Here is a 25606-nt window from a genome sequence, read left to right on the forward strand (position 1 = left end):
TCCAGCCCAGGGTTCGTGCAGTAACACTCAGCGAGTACAATCCGATGCTTTAGCACACATTACAAATATCCAGTTCAGCACGGTATAAGGCATGTGGACAAGAAGAGACATCAGCAGAACGCAGCAGGATCAGCAGAACAGCATTGGTGATCGACGCTCCAGTTTGTCATATTTGACCCCACTTCGAATCCCCGATTCCTACCACAGACAAGGAAATTCAGTTTCTATCATAGCGTTTCTGAGGCTATTTGTTTTTGGCCAAGTGTTAAAAGACCAACTCCTTTTTTTTTTTTTTTGTTTCGGTTTGATGACAATGCAGGAAACCTTGACGGAAGCTGGAGGAGAAGCAACGGAGCAGCAGGGATGTCTGCGGGGGATCAAAACTCTGCCCTCAACTTCAAGTGTCACTGCACTAAATCGGGAGATACTGAACGGGGAATAAACTGGCCCAGCCACTAGCACTGTCACAGAATGTGTATTTTTTTTAAAAAAAAAAAAAAAAAGAAAAAACGAAACAGAACAAAAGGCAAACAGATGAATTATGAACACTTCTTTTCAGAAGCAGACCAGGATTAAAAAAAAAAAAAAAATTCCCGCAAAATTAAAATGTTAGATTCTCCATCTAAAAAAAGTTTATACATATGTGCTGAAAATGACCACCACACAGGTCTGAACAGCACCTTACAGTACAGACTAAGACTTAAAAAGAGCTGATCTCACATTTGAAGTCTTTTAATTAAAAAAAAAAAAAAAAAAAGTGGCTATGGCTGGGATGACACGAACGGGACACTTCAGAACACAAGGCAGAGGCGAAACTGGCAGCCTCGCTCGCCAGGCCATGGAAGCGGTGTCACGGGAAAGGGGCACTTCATGCACAAAATGTATTTTACAAAATACATATCCAAAAAAAAGCAAAAAAAAGCCAACAACAACAAAAATAATAATAATAATCCCACCTTGCACTAAATTGCAGCACTCTCAACACTTGCTCTGCCACAGGCTGCTGCCCATGCCTTGTTTGATAGAGGAGGCATGTGAAAAAAGGGGAGGGGAGGGGAAGGAAATCCGTGTTTCAGTCTATTTTTTCAAAATTTTTCTCATGGGGACGTCTTCAGTCATCTGATGTCAGACATGGAGCTCTCAGAGTACGTCGTGGTCATGACAGGAGTGCCGTTGTTTGCCAAACAACCTTGCCTCAAGGTTTCAAAATACGAGGCCTGCACCGGTTTATGATACTGCAGAACTTTTATGGCATCTTCTATCTTAAACCATTCCCTTTTCCTTCCTGTGGGTAAAAAGGAAAAAAAAATCAGTAGATGCAACAAAATGGTGTTATCCGTGCTATGTTTAAACATTCCTGTTGATTAGCACTCATTTCTTACTCTTTCCATAAAATCTCTTCGTACGCAGCCAGAGGAAAGTCACGTTACAGGTGCCACAGTGCCATTCACAACCCTCGTGCAGAACAACAGGTTCATTTTCACTTGGAAATTTGATTTAAATGCAAAGATTTCAAAAGATAATGAGGAATGATTAATCCACACTGCCCACATATATTTTCTTCTACTTGGAATCACGGAATCACAGAATTGTCAGAGTTGGAAGGGACCTCTAGAGATCATCTAGTCCAACTCCCCTGCCAAAGCAGGGTTGCCCAGAGCACATCACTCAGGACGGCATCAAGGTGGGTCTTGAAAATCTCCAGGGAAGGGGACTCCACGACCTCCCTGGGCAGCCTGTTCCAGGGCTCTGGCACCCTCACCGGAAAGAAGTTGTTCCTCAAATTTAAATGGAACTTCCCATGTTCCAGCTTGTGCCTGTTGCCCCTCATCCTATAGCTGGAAACCACTGAAAAGAGTCCAGCTCCGTCATCCTTCAACCCACCCATTAGGTACTTGTAAACATAGATAAGGTCTTCCCTCAGCCTTCTCTTCTCCAGCCTAAAGAGCCCCAGCTCTTTGAGCCTTTTCTCGTCAGGGAGATGTTGCAATCCCTTAATCATCTTAGTTGCCCTACTCTTCATGCTCTTTGCTCAGTATCTTCAAATGCAAGAATTTGCATAGGGCCATGAAAATGATCAAGGGCCACGAAAATGATCCGAGGGCTGTAACACCTCTCCTCTGAGGACAGGCTGAGAGAGTTGGGGTTGTTCAGCCTGGAGAAGAGAAGGCTCCAGGGAGACCTTATAACAGCCTTCCGGTACCTGAAGGGGGCTACAGAAGAGATGGGGAGGGACTCTTGATCAGGGAATGTAGTGATAGGACGAGGGGTAATGGTTTTAAATTGAAAGATGAGAGATTTAGTTTAGATACCAGAAAGAAATTCTTTGCTATGAGGCTGGTGAGACCGGTGAGACCCTGGCCCAGGTTGCCCAGAGAAGCTGTGGCTGCCCCGTCCCTGGAGGGGTTCAAGGCCAGGTTGGACAGGGCTTTGAGCAACCTGGTCTGGTGGGAGGTGTCCCTGCCCATGGTAGGGGTGTTGGAACTCAAGGATCTTTAAGGTCCCTTCCAACTCTAACCACTCTGTGATTCTATGAATTAAATACCAAACTGCTGTAGAGGCAATGGTGCAGCTGAATTGACTTTTCTTAGGCCACAGGGGTTACAAAAGCATCAATATGACCCAATTTTTTTTCCCAAGCAACCAAAGGACACACCACTGCAACTTTTCTTGACCTGCAACTTTTCTTGACCTGCAACTTTTCTTGACCTGCAACTTTTCTCGACTGCTCTCACAAGGATTCCAGATCCCAGAGGGATGCTGTCGTGTTTTTTCTGCATCAAACCAGTTAACGCTCGCAAGCGCAAAGAGCTTACCGATATTGACAGAGTCCTCCCAGTCTTCCAACACTTCTGTGACAATAAGTACGTAAACATATGTCCTGTGTTTCCTGTCCCGATTCTAGAAGGCAAAGGGAACAGAATAATGACAAAGATACCCAGGGAGCAAAGGCAGGCGGGCACGTGGAGACTACAAGTGACACGGTGCCTCGTTACGATGCTGAGGTACCTTACGTGCGGCTTCTCTCACATTATAGCTCGTTCTTAGCTATTACAAATCATTGCGTTTTAAACGAGGGGTCTGAAAGTATTAATAGGGATTGCAGCCCAAATGTCTATTTCCTAATCTGTAAGGCAGTACTTGGTGGATGGATATGCTTATAAATCAGTTCCCCAGCTGGAAAAAAAACACAGGAAAAGATTTTTATCTACTTCACACAGCTCTGAAATAGTCAGTGGAAAAACAACTATAAGAAGAGCTGTGCCTGGTACCTGCTGACTGTGCGTCTCCCCAGCACTCCTCAGGTGGTCCCGCACTCCTTTTAGGAGCCCACACGCTCCACCACGTTGCAGGGGCCAGTTTGGCAACGGGTGGTAGCAGGTGCTAAAGAACAAAGGGGAGTCGCCGCTCCCCAGCTGGTGGGTGGCATTTCTGGCAGCAGGAAAGGTATGAAGGCACTGAGAATATTCACTGTGACTCTGGCTTATCACTCCTGAGTTCAGCTGAAGTGGAAATTGCAACATGATCAACATCATTGAAGGGATCAGCGGGCATTTTTATTTAAATAGGGAGTTTTAAGTTTTCCTTCAATCAAGTTCTCTAGTTTACTTCACAACAAACTAGGAAGTGATTTTTACTCCAAGATAATTTTTCACATCAAAATTTCACACCCTCTGTGCCTGAAACTTACCTCAAAAATTCCCACTAATCTTCCTAATGTCCCTTTCACTCCAGCCTATGAAAAATTTAAAGAGAAAAAACACATGCTTTAACAACAGGTCAGTACACATTTCCTTATTTGTTATGCAGGAGCAGTTCATTTAGAACAGGAAGCAAATGCCGTAAAATTCTGTTAATCCGAAAACAACATGGTCACAAGAAAAATAACACAAATGTATCACAGGCTCTAACCATACGTGCATTCCCAGGAGGTTTTTTCTTCTTTTTCTATTTTCAAAGCATTTTGGATTCAATCTGGAGGGAAAAAAATATTATTTGATGAGTTACTAATTGCATACCAATATACCCTGAATGAACAGAATCTCCTCTGAACGTTCTCCGCATGGATAAAATTTGCTTTGGGGTTTAGCAGTTTTAGCTTTTTAAAATTATAGTTTAAGAAAATAACTTTAAAGTACGGATAGGACATCCGCTTACACCATCAAAGCAAGATGACAGCCACCAGGTACCTCAGGGATGGCCTGCATACATTCAAAGCAAGCTCATGTAAACATAAAATACTTCCAATGCTGTAACGTGGCCCCCGCAACAGGAACAAGATTATTTTTGATATAACACAAAACGCAGACGCGCATTGAAAGAAGACTTTTGAATCAAGCCCCGACACAAATCAGGAGGAGATCTAAGCAACAGTTTTTGTCTTCTATTTGAATACTACCGAGGATCTACCCACTTGATCTCATTTGCTGTCACTTTTGATACATCCACTCACCGCCGCGGCTCAGTCGCTGTCTCAAAGTGCTGTTTCTCACCTCTGCTCTCCAGGGTTTGCATCACGCGTGAATGCAAAACGCCAGCCCACTCTCCTGCCCCCAGAAACCCCCCCCGCCGACTTCTTTTCCAGTAATTTACATTCCCTTCTTTTTTTTTTTTTTTTAATGTCTGTAAATGGTTGAAACTCGAGTGCTACAGACAAGATGAGATTTTGCTCCAGGACTTAATTGGTCTGAAACACCACACACAATCTGGCATATGATCCAGCCACGTTTGGAAGGTAAATTTGGCTGCCGGCTCCGGCAGCTGGAACACATCCTAAACAGTTCAGGAAAATAGTGCCTCTGCTCTGGCAGACAAGATATAGAGATCTGATTATGTCGGGCTTTTTTATTTTTTATTTTAAAAAAGATGTTTGGGTGAGGACAACTACATATTTAATGATAAAACAAATCCTCTGTCATGAGCAGCCGTTTCCCGCTTGTTCAACTACTAACCAGTTGCTGTACGGTCATATGCTTTTAGAAAGGAAGAACTTCCATTAATTAAAAAGATTTCGCTGATGAAGTTCCCAACCTACTAAATGAACACACACAGATAGTAAATGATACAGCCAGGACACACCTCACTATTGCTTCTAACAACTGCCCCAAGAGAAAAGGATTTGTAGCTCCCCCTACGCTTCAAGCATTCATGGAAATCTCTAATTCCTCCTGTAACACGCTCCCGGACCTCCGCTTCCAGAAAGGAGCTTTTCAACTGAATCTTTTTACGTTGTTTTTGCACGCAAAATTTATTGTGTCATCAGTATTTCTGACATTCTGCTCAGCCCAGAGGTGGACCACTGACTATTAACCACAAGGCTATTTCTGGAGTCAAACAGCAATTCCATGAAGGTCAACGTACGCGTGTGTGTGTGCAGCCCAGCGTGGCCAGGACAGATAACTGGGCCTGACCTTTGCGGGTGAGTGATTTTACCTCATCTGCAAAACTGTTGCTGCTAACCTGGACTAATCTCTCTCAGAAGCCAACTGGAAGGCAAATACTTCAAATGAATTTCATTCAAAGAACTGCTTCGAACAGTGGGCTTTTTTTTTTTTTTTCAGATAAGCAACCATATCCATCAGCCAGCAGTAACACAGAGAGAACACGAAGCTTCCACCTTCACAACATATATACATACACATATTATAAGGTGAAGAGTAATCAAATGATTCAGTTAAATAACTGTCTTAAGCCAATTTTCTTCACTTGCTCCCGGAGAAGGCTGTTGAATTTCTGCTGTCATTACCCACCTGCAGAGGCACTGAATCGAAAGCCGGGGATGTTGTTGTGATGGTTTAGCAAACTCTCAAGCCTGACTAGAAACAAATTTATCTCCAGGCAACTAGCCAGCCTGGAAACCGAGCACGAATACTGCACAACCAGGCTCCCAAGCAGCTCATACCAGCTCTAAAACTGTGCTTGAAGTAACACAGGCAGGTGAGGAGCCCTCCCTTCTGCTCCGGTTAAACAGAGAGGCAATGGAAATAACGCTCTGCCTGCAAACCAAGATCATCCTTCGCCATTCTGCCTAGTCTTATTCACCCAAAAAGGCACAAAAAGTGATGCTGAGACAAACATGCGCTGTAGGGAAACCACACTGAATTATCATCAGACAACTCAAAAAAGTGCTAAGGTTTTTTTCACGTATTAATTTATCATATGCAGTAGGAAATGGCGACGTAAATTAATGGACTGATTCAAAAAACTATTGGGTTGATAAAGAGAGTCCTTACCAAAGACTGCAAAGCACATCAACCAATGGCGCTCTCATCCTGTTTTACTGGTGTACTGGATTTTAAAGACAACACATAGGACATAGAACACAGACGGACTGGATTGTTACACATGTAGTTTTGATCAAGCACTTAATTCACACACAAATAGGAAAGTCATAGTCTCTGTACAAGCAGGTACTTTGTTTAATGAAACAAACACAGAAGTGGAATTCACAGTCTCACACAAGTTTCAGAGAGTCATAGACTGGTTTGGGTTGGAAAGGACCTTAAAGACCTTAAAGTCCCTGGTAAAGGACCAGTGCCACCCCCTGCCCTGGGCAGGGACACCTCCCACCAGACCAGGTTGCTCCAAGCCCCCTCCAACCTGGCCTTGAACCCCTCCAGGGATGGGGCATCCACAGCTTCTCCGGGCAACCTGGGCCAGGCTCTCACCACCCTCACAGCAAAGAATTTCTTCCCCACATCTCAGCTCAATCTCCCCTCTTAAGTAAGTTTCTAACACAGAAGTTAGAAAGACAACAAAGAAAATACTCTATAGCTGTTTCTCTAACAAAGCAAGCCAGGTAACGGGCAACAAAGCTGCCAGGCTCCTCTCTGGGCAAGCTCCGTACCTCTTGCTTTCCCACGGGCCAACCCCTCGGCACCTTCCCGACTCATTTCCACTGCAGGACAATGAGCATTTTCTTGGAAAGTTAAAAGCAAAGTCACGCGCTCGTCCAGGATTGAAGCTGAATCTAAATCTTACTTTGCACCAGATGACTCGGGAATTTTCTCCTTGGTAGTAAAATGGATTGAGGATCCTCCACCCTTGTGGGCCACAACAGTAAGTGTCTGGCAGAGCCAGCACAATTTATTTGGGCACGTGTTCCCCCCCCAGCCTCAGAAGTGCTGCGCAGGGAGCCCGTGCTGCAATCCTCAAAATACACGCAGGTCCTAGGAGGATGCTATTACACCCATCAACACGGGCAGGAGAGCACCAGCACCAACTGTTCCATCTGCAGGTGTGAAAATAAAGCATCAATCAAAGGACAGTATTCCCCCAGGAAGAGGCACACTCAGGTAGAAAAGAGGACAGACAGAGCTTGCAAAATGAGCTTTTTTTTTTTTTTCACTGCTCTGTAGATCTAAATCTGTTTCCAATGCCCGAGGTAGCCCTCACTGGAGGAGAAGATAAGTCTGGCAGGAGTGCATCGGTGTCGCAGCCACAGCCAGCGGCCCCACACCAGCACCCGACTTCAAACCGCTGCCGCACAGCCAGAGGGGTGGGCCAGGCATTTGGGACAAGGAACAGAAATCTGGGAGGAAATGAAGCTTTACTAGTTCTGCCGCTCATGGAACAACTTGTTTTAATAAAGAAAAATTACTGAAGACATCCAAGAACAGCAGGTTCAGGTTTCAAAGCTGAAAATAAGTTGGGGTCAGATGCAAAAAGCAGCCTGCAGCAACACCATCTGTTCCTAGGGACAGCTTTTATTTCCTTCCATCTGAGCTAAGGAAAATGTGGGTTGGAATTTCAGCTATTTTACTTTGCTCTATTCGGCTCAAAGCCTGCATCTACTACAGATTACTGCTGGGCAAGAGGACTGTGGTAAAACACCCGAATCTTTTGTTCTAATACTCGCAGAACTGGAGGTTGTAAATCACACCCATAAAGAGTGCTAGCTCGGACAAGTTCTAAAGACACCAATTACAGACCTGCCAGGCAAATTTTCTTGCTGTCTCTGCTGTGTCTCAGAGCGTTATACCTATTCATCGAATTCTTTACTGCATTGCAATATAAAAAAAAAAAAAAAAGCAAAATGCTTTTACATTTGTGAAATGGAAATGCAATACCACAACAGAGCGAAGAATTTTAAGACACTGCACTGATTTTTATGAAGTTTGAGTAGAGAGGGTTACAAACAGTAGTGATCTCAGTCCCCTGTTTGCACTCAATATTACTAAATCCAGGAAGAGTTCAACACCATCACCTCGGTCCTTTCCTTATCCACGTCCTTTCCTTAAAAACAGTCTTCCTATTTTAGGGATGAAAAATATCAATATTCATATTCTAAATCACTAACAAAATACATGAAACAGAAAGGATTATTTATAAAGCATGTTTAAGAGAGAAAAAGAAAAAAAAAAAGAGGTCTAGCAACCAGATCAAAGTACTATCACGATGGACTATTTTTTATATTGGCATCAATTGCCTGTTTGATCACAGATCAAGCACAATTTATCCAGCTTTTGATTCCCATGAAGAAAGCAGGACTAACACTCCCATAATTGTATAGAACTTGACATTTACTAAGTATTTAAAGGTCAGGATGTGAATGATGCTGTAAGCGCAAAATGAAATGCCTTTGGGTTTAACAGATGAGTGTGGAGGCTTTTTTCAAAGTCACTCCATAATAAGTTTAATTTAAGGCATCTATTTCTAAAACATGTTCTTCACCAGTTGCTCACACCCATAAAAAAAAACGCTTATTCCTAACACAAAATTAATTTTGGGGAGAGAATACAACAGCAAAAAAATCCAAGAATGAAGAAACAAAAAATATACTACATTGAGGCTAAGGATTGTTTTAAAAGGGCACAGCATTTTTTCAGACTCATAGAATGATTAGAGTTGGAAGGGACCTTAAAGATCATTGAGCTCCAACCCCCCTGCCATGGGCAAGGATACCTCCCACCAGACGAGGTTGCTCCAAGCCCCCTCCAACCTGGCCTTGAACCCCTCCAGGGATGGGGCAGCCACAGCTTCCCTGGGCAACCTGGGCCAGGCTCTCACCACCCTCACAGCAAAGAAGTTCTTCCCCACATCTCATCTCCATCTCCCCTCTTTCAGTGTCAAACCCTTCCCCCTCCACCTATGGCTCCCCTCCCTGATCCAGAGTCCCTCCCCATCTCTCCTGTAGCCCCCTTCAGGTACTGGAAGGCCATTATAAGGTCTCCCTGGAGCCTTCTCTTCTCCAGGCTGAACAACCCCAACTCTCTCAGCCCGTCTTCATAGGAGAGGTGTTCCAGCTCTCTGATCATTTTTGTGGCCCCCCGCTGGACCCATTCCAACAGGTCCATGTCCTTTCTTTGTTGAGGACTCCAAAGCTGAACCTTAGAATGTACCTGGAGTTTACAGCTGTGTAAGACAGACTATGCCATTTTTCAACATTATGTCAGAAATAAGCGGTTTTATTCTGAAAGGCTGCTCTCATTCAGAGCTAATGTGCTTGTCTACTGCTGCCTTGCCTAAAAACAATGCCCAAGAACTCAAGTCACTTCAAATTTTATGTGGACAACAGCCAGTGTGACAAGTGTTGGTACCTGTCTACTTTAATACTTGTGTTAGTACAGATTAATATAGATAAGGACTAATTCAAACTAGGACAAGGACTTCTAACTCAAACTGGGACAGAAGGATCACTGGTTTCATGCAGAATCAACATTTCATTTGCAGATCAGTCTTCTAAATATTGAAAGTCAGAAAGAGAGGAGAAAGATTTCTTTATATGGCAATTATTCCAGCAATGACATGGATAAACTCAAACACATACGTGGTGACATTAGAACAGTGAATGCAGAAGCTAAAAATCTTAGTTTAGGGAAGCATATTTTAAAAAGCAAATGCATAACATGCAAAAAAGAATGAATTGAGAAAAAACAGCCTATTGTCATCTTCAAAGACCACAAGCAACTGAAAGGGTAATGAGCCTTTCCAGCTCTTCCAACTGTCTCTTATTAAAATGGAAAAGGCACACCCCAGTGAAAGAAAGCCCACAAATTTCTTCCATAACTTTGTCCAGCACGCAAACCACCTTCTTTTAGGATAAAAATTATTTTGTGTTCATCAACATGGAAGAAACTGGATTTTCCCCCTCCCAATGCAAGCAGCAGACTCTACCTGCTCTGCTAAGCTCTGGCTCCCTTGCGAGTGACAGACGTGCCTGGCCCAAGAGAGGAGCAAAGACATCAAACCTTCTCAGAAATCAGCACCAGCTACAACCTACCTGAAAACACCTAGATTCACACGAAAAGATGAGCAAGGGTTACTAGCCAGCATGCACACCATCTGCCCAGAAAGCAGCCTCCTAAAATACCTCCCCTGCCAAATCAATAGCACAAGCTGGGAAACTGGGGGCACAAAAGCCCTGTACAGCGTTACAGCTGTAAATACAACCACCATTCCCCTCCCGCACACACGTTCCCCAGCAAACAGCCCGCTGAGCTTAAGACAGTTGATGTACATTATAATTTTGTGTGCGGATCGTAAGCAGCGTACTGGAACACAAATCTATTTGAGGAAGGTCTAAGAGCACGCCTGTGTTTCCCCCCTCCCCATGGCAGTCAGCCTCATCGTTAGCTGCAGAAGCGCTCAGGAAATTTTATACACACAACAGGCTGCTCTTCTGCAGAGGGCTTTCAGGAAAGCCTTTATCGTAACAGCATCTGAGAGCTCCATTTCAGATTCGCACCCTGCGCTGGCATTGCCCACTCCCAGGTGTGGCGGAGGTCAGCCCTTGGGGTAATCCTGCCGCTTTTGGAGCTCTGGATGTTGACTGTGGAGCGGGATTCAAGGAGATGGGTGCTTCTTCGCTGGGAATGACTCAACCCTGCCAGGCTGCCACAGTTTGAATTACATTCTCGTTCGGCACCGGTCCACGTGAGTGAGGGAACACCAGCTGAGCGAGAGGGGATTATCTCAGCCAGCCCAAACCAGTTCCTTCGCTGCAGACTGAGCCCGTGCCAAGGCTCCCTTTCAGCCACCGAGCTGTCACGGAAAGAGAGAGACTCTTCCAAGGCGCTGCCCGAGAGAGGGAGGGTCGATACAGATTTATTTTTAAGGATTTGAAAGGTGAAGCCACGCATCTCCTGAATGAACCCTTGACTTCTGTATCAAATCACTTAATTCTTAATAACGATTGGGCTGTAAAGCAGGAGTCTGCAGCTAAAAATATTTCTATTGTTCTGGTTAAACTCACTTTGGCTTGTAATGTGTTTGAAAGATCGCCGAGTTACTAAAAAAGCAGGAGCTGCATTACAAGCTGGAAACAAAATTTGCCAGCAGCAATCCCCAGTCCTAGAGGGACCTACAGACTTTTTTAAAAAAAAATAAACGTTGACTGGATAATCTTTCATATCTTTCTGATAAACTGCTAGATTATAAAAACACCCAAAGAGAAACACACAACTCGGAACTGCCACATTAGATTAGTCCAGAGGCCCAAATATTCAGCATTTTGTTAGACAGCAGCAGGTATTTAGAGATACTTCAGAGAAAAACCTTCATACAGCAGATAATTAAATAAAGCAACTACTGGAGAAGCTCCCTCCCAAGTCCCATCAATTAGCTCTTGATTTCTGTTCTGCACCACAAAGATTTATAACCCTCTTGAAAGCATTTTTAATCCTGCCTTATATAACTAACTGTGAACCTACTTGGTCATCCATATATAATCATTTAATCGTTTCTGAATCCAAGTATCTCTCCAATTCGACAATGTTCAGCAGCGAATTCTAAAGACATGTTTTACATACAATGTAGTCAACTGCCATTTGCTGTCTTTAAATTCCTTATGAAGAATAAAATTGTTCTTCCAACTTTAAGAGAAAAATATGCCTTTTCCATACAGATCATCAATCTGTCTTTGATCTGCTGTTTGATCTCTTTCTGAAAGAGCTTCAAGTAAAAAACAAACAAACATGAACACATTAGGAATTGTTGCTTGTAACTCTTACGATCAATTTCTCTTATTCACATAAAACTCCAAATATCACAGAATCACAATAAAATTCAAAATATGTACCAGACCAAACTGAGGTCCCTAGTTTGGAGCATCATTAGTAGCTCACAGAGTCTTATTTCTGCTTTCTACCCAAGTATTAGATAGTTCTGCAGAAGCACAGCTGTTTTTTGATGTTCTCTTAAGAAACTGTCCTTCGTACAGAGAAAACAAAACAGAGAATATCATCGTATGTATTGAAATGACTATAGCTTAATTTTATCTATTTTCCATTAAAGGTAACAGGCAAGGAAAAGTTCATTCCGACTAAGAGCCTTAATTACATTCCTGTGCTATCTTTATTTAGGACTCTGGTTTCCCTCCCACATCTGATGTGGATATCGCCTGTGACCATATTCCTCTTCACTTTAAGGAAAACAAGCCAGAGTGATAAAAACAAGTTCCCAGAGCCCTGGCTACGCATCAGCAGCAAAGCTCCAGAAGCTCCCGCTCTTGTCTAACACTCACCTCTTCACAGACTTCTCGCACAGCGGCCACGTTGGGCTCCTCCTCGGGCTCCATGCCACCCCCAGGGACAATCCATCGGTCGGGATGACGACTACTGCTAACCAGCAGCACCTGCGGAGAGGAGAGCAGAGCTGACAAACAAACTCAAGGCAACGCTCCTTCCCAGAGCCCAGCTGCAGAGGAGAAGTTGTCTTTGTATCTCTCACCCCTCCAAACACAACCAATCCAACACGAGTCCTTGAAAATACTCCAGCTTTTCCCAATTTCCTTAGCCCCTTTCAGGCAGCTGTGCAAACTCCATTATCAGTGACACCAAGGCACTCCAACACTCCAAATTATTTCAGTCATTACCTTCTCACTGCTCCAGCACATCACAGAATAAATTATGCCTCTGCATACCAAACCAACGATCTGCTACTTGATACAGCATGACAATACTGTTAGAGCTCACTGCTGTACTCAGTCACCCCACGGTCCCGACAGCCTGGGATACATGTCATGCAACAACAGAAGATGGCACAGAAGCCGCTCAGCACCTTCACCCTTTGCAGAAGTGGCTGGATTTAACTTTATTGGTACCGTGGGCCTTGTCTGCCTCTGCAGTGACACTAACGACATACATAAGGTGGGTAACTGGCCATTAAAATATTTATGTGCAATTGTTTTAACAAAGATTTTCAACTTCCCTGTTTGACTCTTCTTATGCAGGAAGCACCAAAGAGTTCAGCTCTGGAGCCAGCACTTGCTTGCTTTTGGTTTAGATGAAGTTTTTCAATGAGATATAAGCCAAATATAAGCCTACACTAAACCACTTAAGGACCCTAGGAAAAGGCTGCATAGAAGGACAGACTTTTTTTGAATCAAGAAAATGATTCAATCGGTTCCACGGGAGTCATTTTTCTTATGCCTGCTCTGTGGCAGTTTTTCTTGAAACGCATTTTATTCCAGTGTAATTCTGTTCCATACAAGTTCAGGTTTTGTCAGTTTAGCTTTTTGTTTCCAGAAGATGCCAAAACAATCTCAACTGGCTAAAAATGTTCCCAAAGAATACCAAGACACTGTGTTTATTAAATCTACTTGCAATACCTCCATGAGCAGAGATGGAAGCTAAAAACAAAACTAATACTGTTTTTTTTCAGCTCTCTGAACAAAGCTTGTTCATTAGAGTTATCATGCTATACTTCATCATTTCACAGGCACAAAGCTTACAGCCAAAGCGACTTGCTCCAGAAACTTTCCAACATACCAGTCCAATTAGGTTACAGGCCAGCTGTAACAGTTTCAATCAGACATTCTGAATTTAAACTGCGCGAGACACTAAAATCCCAGGCTTTACTGTCTAAATGTTGATTTACCAGTAGGATATGAAAAGATTTGCACTAATTATCAAGAGGAAACCTACCTACAGAATTCAAAATTAAACTTCTGAATCAAAAACAAGCGTAAGAGTTCCAGGGTTTCCCCAGCTCTTATCTTTTGAAAATTCTCATCTGGCAACCGACCACCCTGCAAAGTGATTTTTCGTTTTCCAGAGCCACCCAGACCATGCCGGTTCAGCAAAGGGAAAAGAGAGGGGCCAACAGGCTGGAACACACCAGGGTGAGGAGACGAGGGTCCATTCTGGGGGTCCAAAGCACAGTTCTCAAACCAGGAGTAGCAAAAGCTTAAGGCAGAAACCGAAGAGGGGTCACAACAAACCTTTTGGCAACTGCTGTTTTAACCTTTCCTAAGCCTGGAACTAAACTCGGTGTTCTCAAGTGTCAGCACTCCTCTAATCAGGAATTTTCTGTGGATCCTGTCAGTAATAATGTCCCAAAGCCTCCTCTTCCTGCTCCGGTTCAGAACCCACATCTCAACCCTGCAATGCGTGAAGAAGCATCATTTATCAAACAACCCCATTTAAATCCCTGAACACTCCCCAGTCTGTCTACTGAATTAAGGCAATTAAAATGCACACTAGAAATGAATTAAGCTGAATGGGCTACCTTAATTCTGCAGCTTTCCTAATGGAGATGCTTACTGCCTCAGCTGTCTTCTGGCTAGGGCTGCAATGGAACAGCATTGCCTTTATAGTAACATCTCCCATCGTGTTTGGCCTTCTTCAAGAGGAAGACAGAATTCCTTTCCCCCAAACATCCATTCCATATAAAACGCGATCTGTAAGCCATGCCTAATTAGGGAATGTAAACTTCCTTCATCCTCAGAGCCGTCAGGGCTCGGGACTGCAGCCAGGTACCGTGGGCTGGGACTGTGGGGCCGTCACCAACAGCCACCTCTGGTTTGCCAATATTTGGCCACCGCAGGGTCAGCACACAACACACTCCCTGGCCTGCGCCGTCTTATCACAGTACCTTTTCCTATTACAGGACTTTTACTCCATCTTGACTCATTCCCAGTACCATACACTGGACTGAACTTCCTAACTTCAGCTCAGCAGGTGATTCTGAGGGCAAAATTAAAAGAAAAGTAACAAATATTTCAAATACACATTTTCTTGCCAGGTAAGGAAGCATCATCTTTGTCATTTCCAATTTCAAGTCCAGAGTTCCAGCTCAAAGGAAAAAAAAAAAAAAAATTAAAAAAGCTGCAGAAACAGCTCTTTGAAACTCAGCACAGCACACTTCATGCCATTGAACTCCTGCCACTGCCACCTTCCACTCGTGAGAAAAAGTATCTGCTAAGAAAATCCCTGTACAAAGACTCGCACAGGAAAGCCTGCTGGACTGCTCAGACTGAGACAATGCTTTAGCTACACACCAGTAGGAACTTTTAGGTGTAAACAACAGTTTTAGGCAAAGTAAATTAACTTCAGCTGCTCTGGCAGTTGGGCATTTTCTGAATAGAATTAACATGAACAACCCTCCCTGGGAAGGAAAAACTTGTCATTCTCACACTTTTATGTAATCAGACTATTTCCTGTTTAATAAAAAGGAAATCCCATCAAGAGAGAGCAGGAAACATGCCCCACAAGGTCATTCTTTTAAAACAACTTTAAACAGGATATTGCTACCAATGAGCTCTCCCAAGACAAAGGGGCCTAGTTCAAAATGAGGGTGAGACACTGGTGTGTTTTAAAAAACCACACATCTAAAAACGTTCTGTGTCCCAATACATGCAACCCATTCAAAGGGATCAAGTATAAAGGTCACTATAACCCAAACCCATATTTTCACAAGGCAACATCGTGCAAATATTTTACAAACTGCCCCAAAGCCAGTAAAATGAGATTTGCTGAAAAACAACCTCTCTCTGAAAACCATTCATATTTGGGTGGAACAGCCCAAATGCCGTTTCTAAGATAAGAAATACATTCCCCAGCACAAACCTTTTACCCCCAATAGCTACAGGGGTGAACGTAAAATACCCAGAGAAGCCAAAATCCCAGCTGAGCAGGTGGCAGAAGAGGGATGCAACAGTTTATATTTCTGCTATAATGAGGTTAGAATTATTTTCTAAGTTTCAGAACACGTGAGATAACATAAGGTTAACTTACACCACACCAGAAAGCCAGGACAGAGAATGGCAACTATACCTTCATTTTACAACATAACATGACAAAATTGTTATTCAATTGCTCAATTAGACCCAACATTTTCCAATCCAATTGAGTTCTATGAAGTAAAAAGTACAGGTGTGTGTTTTTTTTAAAGGACCACTTGGTAGCTCCTATGTCCTCAACACCTAATTTTTTGTTTATTAGCTTCTTTATTACATAAAAACATTAATTTGACTATACACTAAAGAAGAGATTTTAATCAAAACAGTGATAAAAATATATAAAAAAAAAATACTTATTTTATTTCTTTAAATCAAGCCAAAACACAAAGGAAGGTTGACATTTTCATTTCATTCTCACCAGGCAACTGTGTTTAAGATGGCTACTGAGACTCTTGACCTACCAGAGATTTTAGGGGCAGATTTTGGAGCCAAGACTTGCAGTCTTTTTGGAAAAGCACTTGCAGGTATCGCGTCACAGGGCCAAGTTCTGTTTTCCAGGATTTGAAAGACAATGATGTCATTTCAAAGCGGGGAAATGAGCAACACAAGTCTCTCTGGCAATGCACAAGGCAGCCCTGAAGTAGCTCTCACACACAATCAATGAAATAAGAGAAAGGTTAGAAAAATAAGCAAGGTTTGAAGTGGACAGCAGGGGCTCCTAAACAGGGCTAGATTGTAGCCCTCATGGTAAGCAACCTTCAAAGCAGCATGCAAACAAAAAACCCAAACAAATCCAGAGCAGCCCACCAACTCTCCCCGGAGGAGACAGGAAACCCGCCGAGACATCTAAGGCACACATGGAGCTCGGGGCTCCATGGGAAAAAGGGAAAAGAGCTTGTCACTGGGATAAATCTGGGCGTCCCTGATACACAATGCTGACCTTAAGACAACCTAACTACATACACAGCTTGTGTTCACATAAGGTGGTTTTTTTCCCTTCTTTTTTCCCTCCAAGAAATAACGGTGCTCCACAAAGCAAAAAACTGGGCAACCAAAAGAAGGCAGAGAATTAATCCTCAGTGAACAGAACAGATATTGAGGGATTCCCAGGTTCTGTCATGCTATGAAGGATTTAAACAACCACCACCATCCATAAATAAAACAAGAGTAGCTATGCTGTAAGGAACACGATTCCTAGAAAGAAGCTCCACGGAAGCGTTACAGCAAAGACAAAAAGGGCTACAGCATTATTAGAAGCTGGGCTACAACGTTATTAGAAAATGAGCTGTGAACCTTCCAGGCTTCCAGGAAAAGACAGTCCTACCCACGCGCGCCAGCCTAAGGACAATCAAGCTGGCAGACTTAAGAATAAACAGGAGACAAGATGTTAAATATGTGGTTTTTTGGCCCAGCCAGCATTCTGCTGCCAAAAGCCAATCTATAAGCTACTGGCTACTGAAACAGCCTCTGCGCTTTCTCTCCTGTTTGCTCCCAATATTAAGCCACAAAATCGTGTATTTTGCGTAGCGACTAAAGCACAAACCTCCCGACGGTTGAACTCATTTCACACTTTAGCATTATTTATCAGAGTTAGGACTGTGAGAAAATATCACATATCTCCTAAGAGGCTGTAGGGAGACTGGCCGAGAAGATGGCTGACTTCAATGATTTTCGCCTGTACAATCTGCCTTTGTTTGAAAGTTTCAATTTAATAAGAGTCTCTGTATTCAGGAGTTTGGAGCTTAGCTGTGCTAGCAACTCTGCCCTATGACCAGGCAGGATATTGTAGCCGGTGCAGCTCTGTGTCCAGCATAATAAAGACCTTTTATGCTTTACTCAAAGTTAACACAACGCTCTCACAATCCCGATATATTATTGTTACTCTACTTAATGCTTTTATATCTGACAAAACTGGGATCTCAGTTCGACCACATCAAACCACCTTTAAACACTAACAACAACATACGCTGCTAAACGGAGTTCAAGAGGAGCAGGAGGGGAAAAAAAAAAAACCAACACTATAGTGAGCAAAGCCACACAAAAATTCATCTAATTTAAGCAGCAGAAACACGGCCTCAATTACACTACAACAAAACACGCATTTTGCCAAACTGCTAACGCAGGATGGTTTAAACACACACGCCAAGGCTTACAGAAGGGCTTCTCCCACTCTCTTGCTATGCAGGGCACGTTACGGAGTTAGCACATAGGAGCTGCAAGTACAGCCTGTGGTCAGCAAGGCTACAGCCGGCTTTAAACGTGATGGTGCCTTTAGCTACGACAAGAATACACACAAGCCACAGAAAAACCCTCCCCTGACCATAACAGCATGTCCTCACTGTTCCTCAACACTATACATTTCCTCAGACAAGTGTTACTTTTGCGCCCGCACCTTGTTCCGTGGGAAAATGTGATTTAACCCACAAAGTGGTACCTGGAACCTGGAGGCAGGGAATTGGTGGCACAAAGCTAGAAGGGGAAAGGACTCACGCTACAGCTTGACAAAAGTAAAGCACAACTCTTGAAAAAGGAGCAAGAGGCAAACTGGAAGAAGTTCAAGTCGTTTCAAGCATTTGGATCGCACCTACGGTACTACAACCATAGAGGAAAAAATACACAAAATCCTGTCAGTTTTTAAGCTGCTTTTTAGAACAACACTAATAAATCACCACGTACTGCACTGCCACTCCGGCTTCAAAATACCAAGGGTCGTATTACTGTTACTACAGTTTTCTCGTGACTGTAGAGTGACTGCTCACTCTTACCGGAGAACAGCACACAGCCCAGAGCCCTCTCCCTCCATCAAAATTATGTTTTAGATAACCACAAAAGTTATCTGCGACCTGCCTTTCATAGCAGGGCCAGGACAGAGAAAAGAGCTAAAATGCCCGAACCAGCCACCGCTTGTTTCAGAAGCGGAGGGTTGATAAGGGGAGACACTCCCAGCGAGAGACCCCAAAACCGATAACCCATTTCTGCCTGTCAAAACCAGTTTGTTGACCACTGGGTACTTACACAACTCATCCAGGCAGAGTTTTTCCAGAAGGAATGCTAGCTTTTAAACTGCCTTTTTTTTTTTTTCTCTAAAAAAAAAAAAAAAAAAGAAATGAAGGGAGTATTTTGGTCTTTTTTACACAGACCAAATGACTCTGGATGTCAGCAGTTGCATATGTATACGCTTACTGTTTTGATTAACAAGTCCTATTCATAAAATAAAGCATGCAAAAACCCCACAGCCATGAAAACTCTTGAGAAGCTTTTCAAATATAAGTAGTTAATTCTACGCGTAACATCAATATATGGTATTTACACAAGAAAAAGTAACCACCCAAGTCAATACGAATGAAAATAACATTCAAACCATCTGAAGCATCTTAAAAAAAAAAAAAAAATCTACCCAGTAGGTAATTGAATCCCTCTGAATTTCACATGTTAACGTGAAATTTCTGAGAACAAAGAGTTACTGTGCATTATCCACTGCACAACAAAGACAGCTACAGAGACACAAATTCTGATATAAATACACTCCAAATTTGAAAGAGCCTTGACCACTCTGCGCAGTCAGTCTCCCAGTTAAAATGAAAAAGAACTGCTGTTTAAAGAACCCGAGTACCTATTTCCCCATTGCTGGATGCTACACAGGCATCTGAACGCTGATGCGTAACGTGGCACTGAGAGTTTCTTAATTTTGCTCTATTCAATTTTTCTGGGTGACCCCATCGCAGAGGTATGCACACCAGGATAATTTTCCTCATTTCAATACATAATGATAAAATCCAAGCACACAATCATTTCCCTTTGGCTGAGAAGGGGAAGAGTTGTTTTTCCAGAGCTTGGGAGACCATCCATGGAAGGATTAGGTCCTTTGCCACCAGTCCCAGCTGGCAACACCCCACAACTGCCTGTACCTGCCTCCACACTTGTCTGATGGGTGTTGAGATGAACCAAGTCAGGGACCTGATCATGAGTTTTTATTTTAAAAAAAGCAGGGGGACATGACACGACGAGTGAGGAGAGAAAGGCAGGAAAACCAGCTACAGCCTCTGGTCAAGCAATAACTGAATCCGAGAGGAAAGGGATTTCAGAGAAGTGTTGTGCAGAGGAGCAGAGACAGCGGCCACCGCTGTTGGGACCTTCTCAACAAAACCTAGGGGTGGAGCACACTTTCTCCCGCTTTCCATATTTATCACTTTCCCTGAGTTGCAGCAGAACAAAATTGACTCAATCCTTCAGTTTCACAACAGCTTACAAAGCTCGCAGTAAATTAAGTGAAAATTTAACATTTTTCGTTCTTTTGTAGATTGGGAAAGTTGTTACAAGAGATCATGGAATCGCTTGTAAAATCTTTTATGAAAACTGCCTTTATGAGAAGACTAGAAAACACTTTTTAAGAGGAACGGTAGGTTTTGTGGAGGTTTCTACTCTCGCTCTTGGAGAAAACTAGCTACAGACACAGTGGAGAGGGACAAGAGAGGCACAAGCAATAGAACTGTATCTAGACTGGCCTATATCCTACTGGAGATGTAGTGATGTGTTAGCATCAGCCAGGGAGAACTTTTACTTGGTCTCAACCACAACCCTTTTATGTAGCCAAAGGGAATGTAAAGAATCAAGCCAAGCCATCGGAACAGAGGTTCTGAGACTATATTCCATGAAAAATAGGATGATCACATGATGCTGGGCTCCCTTTACGTCCCAACAGTGAAGCACTCGCAAGTGGTTTTAGCTATTATTATTTTTATATTGAAGCAAAGGCACAAAGGATGGCCCAGGAACATGGTGTGATCATCAACGGAGCCTTCAGTTCAAATTTGAGAACTGCTGGATTACGTCACAGCCCGGTTTAAAACTGACCCAGGAAAAGCAAGAAAAAAGAAAAAAGGTTAGTTTGCATTCAAATTACTTTCCCAACCGAAGCTGTTGTGGGGCTACATAAGCGTAGCTTTGGGTGACCGCGTTGGCTTGGCGAGCGCAGAGAGCGGCAGAGCCAGGGCGCTTACCAGCCCCTGTGTGAAAGTTCTGTTTCCTCATCTCAATTTAGGCTTCATTCACAATTAAGAAAAGACGACCAATCCCGGATCCTATTCTTCCCCAAGCATTTCCTCCAAAAAGTCTTTAAAAATACCAGTTGTTAATGAGCAGCTTGTCCTTTCACCAGATACAATGCAGGCATGCTTAAACCTGTAGCTACAACCAGCGCGGGACTTAAAGCCAAAGGGTTCCCTTTTTATTTCTGTTAAAATATAACACCGAGACGCTGCCATTGAGCAGGCCTCCATCTGCTTCTTAATAGCAAGACATTAGTGAAATTTTCTGGAACGTTTCCTCATTCAAACAGCCGGTCCACACAAAAAATACTTGCGTTATTTAAAAATAACACCATAACAGCAATATTGAGAGGCACTGCCATCACAAGCAATAAAAGGAGCGATTTTAGAGATAACACAAGACTTGGGACTCTTGATCCGCACGCTCTCCTTCCCCATTTTTGCAGGAGCAGCAAATATCAAGGGAGTTTACTCCATTTGAAAAGATGAAAATAGCAGAGTCCTGGCGTTCGGTTGCCGAAAGGTCCTTTGAAGTCTGTTCACACTCTCTTTGAATTAATCCTGTTGATTCCCCTGTTCTCCCTCCTGCCCAAAGAGACATCACTCGGCGGTGGGTGACTGTTTAGGAAACAACACAGATACAGCTTTTTTCCACCCAGCCCAATTAAGAAGTGTATTTTTTGCTCCATTTGAGATTCAGGTTTAAATGAATTCTCCCTGTACTGCTTTTTAAAGGAATATGTAACAAAAGACATCTTTTCAGCCAACGTTTGGTTTTCCAAAAACGTTCCAGAGCTTCTTTCATGTCCAAAAGTAGTAGCTTCCAAATGTAACAGAGAAAATCTGCAAACTCAAGCAGCATGAGGAAAAAAAAAAATCACTTAAAAACTAAAAAAGAGACAAAGTATTATCATGTTAAGGCTGTTTATTTGCAAATTTAATGCCTAACCAAAGACAGGCTGTTTTAGCAACCTCCATTGATTGCTAAGATTTTAAGGAAAACTACATCAGTGAACTGAAGAGTTAGGGGGTAAACACCTAAAAAGAAATAGAGTAGCCTCCTCTGTAAGCGTAAACAGAAATTTTCGTATTTCTGCTTGTTCATCATTTAATTCAGGAACAAATTAGGGGTTCAAAAAGGGAGAAAACTTTGTTTTTTAAATCCATAGCAGGAAATGAAGAAGAAACGCGAGAGCTAAGATCTACTATTTCTTAAGCGCTTAAAAGAAACAGTAACCAGAAACAGCCAGTCCTAGAAAAAAATACTTTAATACAGCAAGTTTAAATTATTTATCAAAACATGCTTTTTTGCCCTCTCTTTTCTTTTTAAACAGTAAGCTTTTAATAGATCTTTAACTAACATACTTTGGTTCTGGGGTTTTTTTTCCCCTCCCTGGAGAGGCCTTTTAAATAGATCTCAATTTTCATTTAAATTGAAGTAATCAATAACAAAATATGTCAGTAGCACAAAAAAAAATTGTATTATTTTTGTTTTCTCTCATTCTCTTGGAGAAGTCTCACAGCCGTGTTAAACTATATAATTAAATGTGTACAGATAACACCTTTGTTGTCTTTGATTGAAGTAGACTTCTCCCAAATTAAACTTTAAATAAACGCCAACAAATGTGAATTAACCTAAGAAATCATTAGAAAGAGAAATAAAAATCAAGGTTTCCTGCTTGTTGATTTCAATAATACATATAAGCATAATTTAAATGGCTTCTAGGCCTTTTGATTAAGATCAAGAGCAGTATCTGTGAAAGGAGTCCATTCTGGGGTGTGTTTAGCATGGTCTGACTTGATAATAACTTTCCTAAATGTATTTCTTGAAAAGTCCACTTAATGACCAGCTACTGCAGTAGGTACGTAACAGAGAGAACACAGGATGCAGTTTCAGCTCTGCATTAAATACACAGATACCATAAATAAATGCAGTGTTTGAAAGGCTGTGTGATGTCCTCAGAAGGCCAACTGAGAATTAACCAAAACCGTAATTCATTGCTCTCCTATTTCTGTGGCTCACTTACAAAAAAGCACACACATGCACGTACCTGAGGAAACCAATCTACATCCCATGCTGCATCATTTACAAAGCAATTAGTGCTCCTTAATGTGTCATGGAACAGTACAACACAGCACCTGATTTTACTGAGGAGATGAGAGACAAGGCCAAACACCAACAGCGACCAAAGCCCAAGTGCGAAAACAAGGTGAAAACCTCCCTCCCCCCAACACACAAAAAGTTTTCCAGAGCTTCACTTGCAGCCTTCGCAACCAGCCCCATGGAGATGACAAGGGACAATTAGCACAGGCAGACAGCTCCCTCAGCTCCTGCCTTTGGAACAGGCAACAGATTTTTCTACTCTAGGTCCTACCTAGGAACTAAAGCCTCAAATTGTACCAGTTTAAATTCAATGAGATTTTTCAACCCACTGAAAGTTGTTGCAAGCCACGACACAGACACAACTTTGGCATAAAAATGGCTTTAAAGCTCAACCTTGACCAAACCTAACCAGCTTAACCTCCAATGAAAGAAATTTGTCACAAGTTCCCATGCTTCTACAACGAGATTACTTTTCCTTCTTCGACCATCTCAGGTCAGTGTTGTGAAACTGCCGTGTTAACAAACCTTTGCGTCACCAACACCGCAAGAGCTCAGGACACCGGTTCCCACCGGCCAGAAGATGCAACAGACCACCATGGGGTAAACTGGAGCCTGTATGATGCTACAAATGGAGGTGGTGTAAAATAAGGACCAAGTACCAGTCAAAAGCTGACTGCATCTGGTAGCTGTACTTTCAACCATGTAATCAAACGTGGTCAAGCGTCTAACTCTTGAGAAGAATTGCCACACTCGCCTCACAAATTGTGTAAAATCACGTCAGGAAACTCAGCTGCCTTCAACCTCCCATGCTGATTAGCCCCAGTATCATTACACAACATGATTATGTTCTTCATAGGTAGTTCAAAGTAGCATAAATTTCCTGAAAGTCAGTGGGAAGGACCAACTACAACAAATGCTTCACCAAAACCTACTGTTTTCTTTTCAGCCCATTTATGCTCGAAATGTTGACACTCTTCACCATGACAGCACAGCTACAAAGGGTTTGTCAAGCCTCCTTCACCATGTTAAATAATAACTGAACAGTATGCTAATTTACTTTCCTCCAGTGAACTGCCTGCATTCCCTTCCGATTTCCTGTAGCTACAAATATGATAATCAGGAGAACAAAGACTTTAGCACAGCCACTCAGGAACCAGTAAATGAAATGAAGTGTGCCTGACTCCAGAAGAAGCAATGAGAGACCTGCAGCTCAGCTTGCCCTGAGTACCCCCAGCCCACATTATGGAGATATTAAACAAGAATAGTGAAAAATTGCCCATCTGAGTAAAGTTTCTCTTTTTAACTTCACGGACAATACCACCACTTAGCAACACAGCCGTTCTTAAAACGAACCAATCTACCTTTAATTCCCACTTCCTCCCCAGCCTCTCCGGACAGCAACTTCTGGCACTCCATCAGTCCCCTTTTATCCCAGTTTCTTTTTATAAATCCAAGGTCAGGTTTCCTCTCCCATCTCATGTGATGTGCTGGACTGAAGTTCTGCCAGCGTGGTCGGTCCCCTCTGCTGCCAAACCCCATCCCGTGCCACAACACTCCTTACCAGACTGTTCCACCACCCCACCAGCATTTCATTCTGGGCATTTTTATCATGTTTAGTGGAGAGGAAATAAAAAAATGGGGCGGGACGGGGAAGAAACACCAACTTTCCCAGCGACGCTTAATGGCATATAGAAAAATAAACCCCCCTGCAACCAAGTCATACCCGGGTGGCTCTGGCGGGGGTCCCCCACGGCCTCCCCGGCCCCCCCCCGGGCCCTCCCTCACCTCCTCCTCGCTCTCGCTGCGGAAGCACAGGCAGGCCGCCCGCTTCTTGTAGCCGTCCCCGTCGTAAGTGCGCGTCTGGTTGGACTTGAGCTTCATCATCCTCCGCTCCGAGGGGGCGGCTTGGGGCTGAGGGGAGCGGGGAAGGGGGGGGGGGGGGAGGGAAGAGGCCGGAGGACGGCGAGGCCCGCGGCCTAGAGGGCGGCGGGGGCGGGCAGGGTGGCGGCGCCGGGAAGGACCCGCCGGGGCTCCCGTGAGGGGCGGGCGGGGAAGGACGGGGAAGGAGGGGGGACACGGAGGGGGGCCGCCTCCCCGCGACAGTCTCTTTCTCGGTCTCCGCTCTGTCTCCCGCAGGCCGGGAGCCGCCCGCTACGCGCTGCCGCCTTTCGCCCGACCCATCCCTCCCTTCACTTCCAGCCGCTCCGCCGCCGCTGCCAGCACTCCGGCCACCGCCGACGACGACGACCGCGACGCCATCTTGGGGCACGCTACGCAAACGGCGTAGAGCCGCCGGGCGGGGGAGGCGGCGGCTGCCCCCTGCCGCTTCACGGGGCGCCCGCCACGCAGACGGCGCAGCCCGGCTTCCAGAATCGCTCCCCCCCCGCCCCGCGCAGACAGCGTCACCACGCCTCCGCCTCCTCCCTCCGCCTCGCCGCGAGCCCCTTTGCGCCAGCGGCGCAGGCCGCTTTCCAGAATAAGGCGGCTGTTCCTAAGCGGCCGGGAGGCTGCGTGCCGGTTACGCAAAAGGCGCCGGGGCGGCGCCGGCCCCCA

At 43.9% G+C, this 25606-nt stretch overlaps 1 protein-coding gene across 1 annotated transcript; it reads right to left on the reverse strand.

Annotated features, from left to right (window-relative positions):
- Positions 1-300: 300 nt before the first annotated feature.
- Positions 301-25340, reverse strand: NUDT3 (nudix hydrolase 3). The gene is made up of 5 exons (XM_074163115.1): positions 24839-25340; positions 12464-12574; positions 3692-3736; positions 2817-2901; positions 301-1285 (listed from the first exon to the last, which is right to left on the reverse strand). The coding sequence occupies exons 1-5, from the start codon at positions 24935-24937 to the stop codon at positions 1116-1118; spliced, it is 510 nt and encodes a 169-aa protein (XP_074019216.1). The 5' UTR covers positions 24938-25340; the 3' UTR covers positions 301-1115.
- Between the last annotated feature and the right edge of the window lie 266 nt (positions 25341-25606).

The sequence above is a fragment of the Numenius arquata genome, chromosome 24, assembly GCF_964106895.1.
Source record: "Numenius arquata chromosome 24, bNumArq3.hap1.1, whole genome shotgun sequence".
Taxonomy (NCBI): Eukaryota; Metazoa; Chordata; class Aves; order Charadriiformes; family Scolopacidae; genus Numenius; species Numenius arquata.